Below are 3,157 nucleotides of genomic sequence, written 5' to 3' on the forward strand. Positions count from 1 at the left end.
GTGTGTGTGTGTGTGTGTGTGTGTTCAACATATTTAAAATTACGAAAGATTTAGAATATCTTTCATGTATTTAAGATTTATGTATAAATATCTTGTGTGCATGCTTTTTGATATCATATATAATTTATGTTTAATTATGTGATATAGTTATATACATTCAAAGAAGATAATCGATTGTCGAAGTATATTGTTCAGACAAAGCCAAAATTTCCAAATTTAATGACAGAAGCCGTTGTTCCATCTTTTCTTTCTGATGGAACTATGCAAAGCCAGACACAATCTTCAGACAAAGTACAAATACTGGCAATTCATATTTATAGCGAATTATTTAATTTAAAAAAAAATCTTTCTGCAAGTGATACCTTAGAAGATGACGTATTACCATGCTGTATTGAGCTCTTAGATAGCGACAAGTATGTATAATATTATATATGAAAACTGTAAAAATAATTTATCTATTTAAATAAAATCTTGATATATTGTGCAATAGTATTAATATTAAGACATAATATTTAAGATATAATTTTTTTATTTTTATTTAGTTTTGTCGTGCAATTTGAATTAATAACGTTGTTAACTGCTGTAACTTCGGATACATTTTCCAAAGAAGCGCAGTATGTTATAAAAAATGGATTAATATCAAAATTAGTAAAGCTACTTCAATCTGCATCACCTAAAATTGTGGAAAAAGCAATGCATTCTTTAGGAATTATAATCAAAGATAGACCATATGCACGTGATCTTGCCCTTGAAGAAAATGCTCTACTTTCTTTGGTCAACTTAATTAAACCTGATACTTCAGTAAGTAACTGTATCTAATAATATTCTTTAATTACATTATCTTATCTTTTATATTGTCATTATTAACTTCAAAGACATTTTTTCCGTTTATTTAAGAAATGTATGAATGAAATTTGCATACTGAACAACAAAAAATGTAATAAATAATTGCTAACTTTTTGTAAGCGACTAAATTTTTAACAGAAAAATTATATTCATATAATTTTTTTTTTTAATAGTAGCAATAAATCAATTTTATAATTTTATATTTTTCTCTTCTATGCAAGAAACTGAAGATAATCAAATTATGCCAATATTGGTTTAAAACATTTAGGTAGAAATATTTTTCACATTCTGTTTACTTATTATAATAAAGTTATAACTAATTTAACAAATAAATTTAAATAGTGCCTAAAAGAGAAAATTCTATATTGCACGAAAAAAATATAGCTGTGCTTTGATAAAGTGGGCTTTTTAATACTGTAAAGTAAATAATAATTATCAATGAATATATAAAATTATATAGGAAAGTGTAGTTATTCATTGTAAAGAGTAAATACTAAATACTTTAAGAGATTTTAAAAGGTGATGCTTTATACAAGTTTAAGCTGAAAATTTCGTACGACTTATACGACTTATTTCGTAAGACTTAACTCGAGTGCTTTTTGAAATTTTTGAGTAAAACAAAACTTTTCTTTATTTTAATTATCCTGTATCTTTAAAATTAAGTTGTTTCAGATATAAAATTTTCGTCTTGAATTTGTGAGAAATCATTATTTAAAATCTTTTAGAGTAATTAGTACCAATCTGTTTATTGAAGAATTATTCCTTCTACAATTATTGTAATAAATAATAAATATTTCAACAATGATAATCTCAAATATTAAATATACGAGAGAAATTATTTATTATTTAAATTACAATATATAGCTTCTATAAATAAGTCTCTCTCTCTCTCTTTCTCTCGTTTCTCTCGATAATCATTTATTTTATCTGATATCATATTGAGATCATAATTCTTTTTGATCTATTAGGTTAGATATGTGGAGTATATTCATATTGAAGTAGAATATTTCTTGAATTACTTTTTTATTTTTTTTTTTTTGTTAGCATCTGCTAATAAAATTAGCTTTTACCTTATGTGTTTTTAAGAAAACGCTCTGAAATATGAAACAATGATAACGATGTTTACAAGCGGTTAGCATAAAAACTAGCAAGACAAACTTAGCTTTTATATGTTAAGTAGAATTTTAAAACTATGTTTGTCTTAATAAGTAGACAATATTTCAATATTTTCTAATACTGATTTTCTAAAACGATGCAGACAGGATCTATATACAACATTGTAAGGACTTTAACTTATTTATGTAAAAGATCGAACTCGGCTTTATCTCTTGACCGGATTAGGCCTATTCTACCAGTATTTAAACGCCTGTTTAATAATCAAAACATTGGTGAAGAATTACGTTGTAAGATATTCATGTTTTATTTTATATATTGTATAACTTATTCTGAATTTAAGATATTTACTATGAATTTTTTATGTTGCTGTTTTTTCCAGCCAATATTTGCAAGATGCTCTCTTATATTACCTATGGATCCAACCATAACGTACGAGCAGTATTGGAAACTGGCATTCTATTGAAAATTGTATACTGTCTGACGTTGAAAGAGAAAAGTATTCTTATCCCAGCATTGCAAACAATTAAAAATATAGTAGCGATAGATGAGGCGGCTGAATCGGAAGCTTCAATTGTAGCGAATTATTTGCCGATTTTTTATTCCTTGTTGCAAAATCATTTGGACGAAGATATTATACAGGAAATTATTTTGATTATTTTTGAAATGGTTACTAACATGGACCAAATTCAAAATGTGTTAGATGCTAATCTGTTACCATCATTGATGAAAATATTTGTTGTGTTTGTAAGTATGTTTAAGTAAATCCGAAAAAATCAGTCGAATATCTGTTCTAACTATTTTTATGTTCTAACTCAAATGGATAGAAATACGAAATGTCTTTTTCATTATGTTGTATTTAAATGTATTCATGTCCGTATTCTATTATTTTTTGATTGAATTGAAAAAATCAGGAGCGCGAATTTGTAAATGAATTAATTTTTATTCATTTTAATCCATTTTTTTTTACTGTACTGTAGGTATAAATAAGAAATAAATAAAAAGTCTTTGAGAACTGACGCTAGCTATTGTTACGAATAAGAATTTATTAATTGTAACTGATAATAATAAATTCATATTTGCAACAATAACTAGCGTCGGCTTTTTATTTATTTTTGACTTATGCCATTAGAGTCTACGCAACTTTGAGATTGTTAGTACTGTGGGTGTTGTACATATATATATATATATATATATA

The 3,157-nt window shown here is 25.5% G+C and overlaps 1 protein-coding gene across 1 annotated transcript in view; it reads left to right on the forward strand.

Moving 5' to 3' along the window:
• LOC108751828 overlaps positions 1-3,157 on the forward strand; it is a 9,503-nt gene that overhangs the window by 5,923 nt on the left and 423 nt on the right. The window contains 4 exon segments of the mRNA XM_018492255.1: positions 196-413; positions 543-801; positions 2,105-2,249; positions 2,342-2,738. Of these exon segments, the coding sequence (XP_018347757.1) occupies positions 196-413; positions 543-801; positions 2,105-2,249; positions 2,342-2,738 (1,019 nt within the window).

Source organism: Trachymyrmex septentrionalis, unplaced genomic scaffold (assembly GCF_001594115.1).
Source record: "Trachymyrmex septentrionalis isolate Tsep2-gDNA-1 unplaced genomic scaffold, Tsep1.0 scaffold52, whole genome shotgun sequence".
NCBI classification, from domain to species: Eukaryota; Metazoa; Arthropoda; class Insecta; order Hymenoptera; family Formicidae; genus Trachymyrmex; species Trachymyrmex septentrionalis.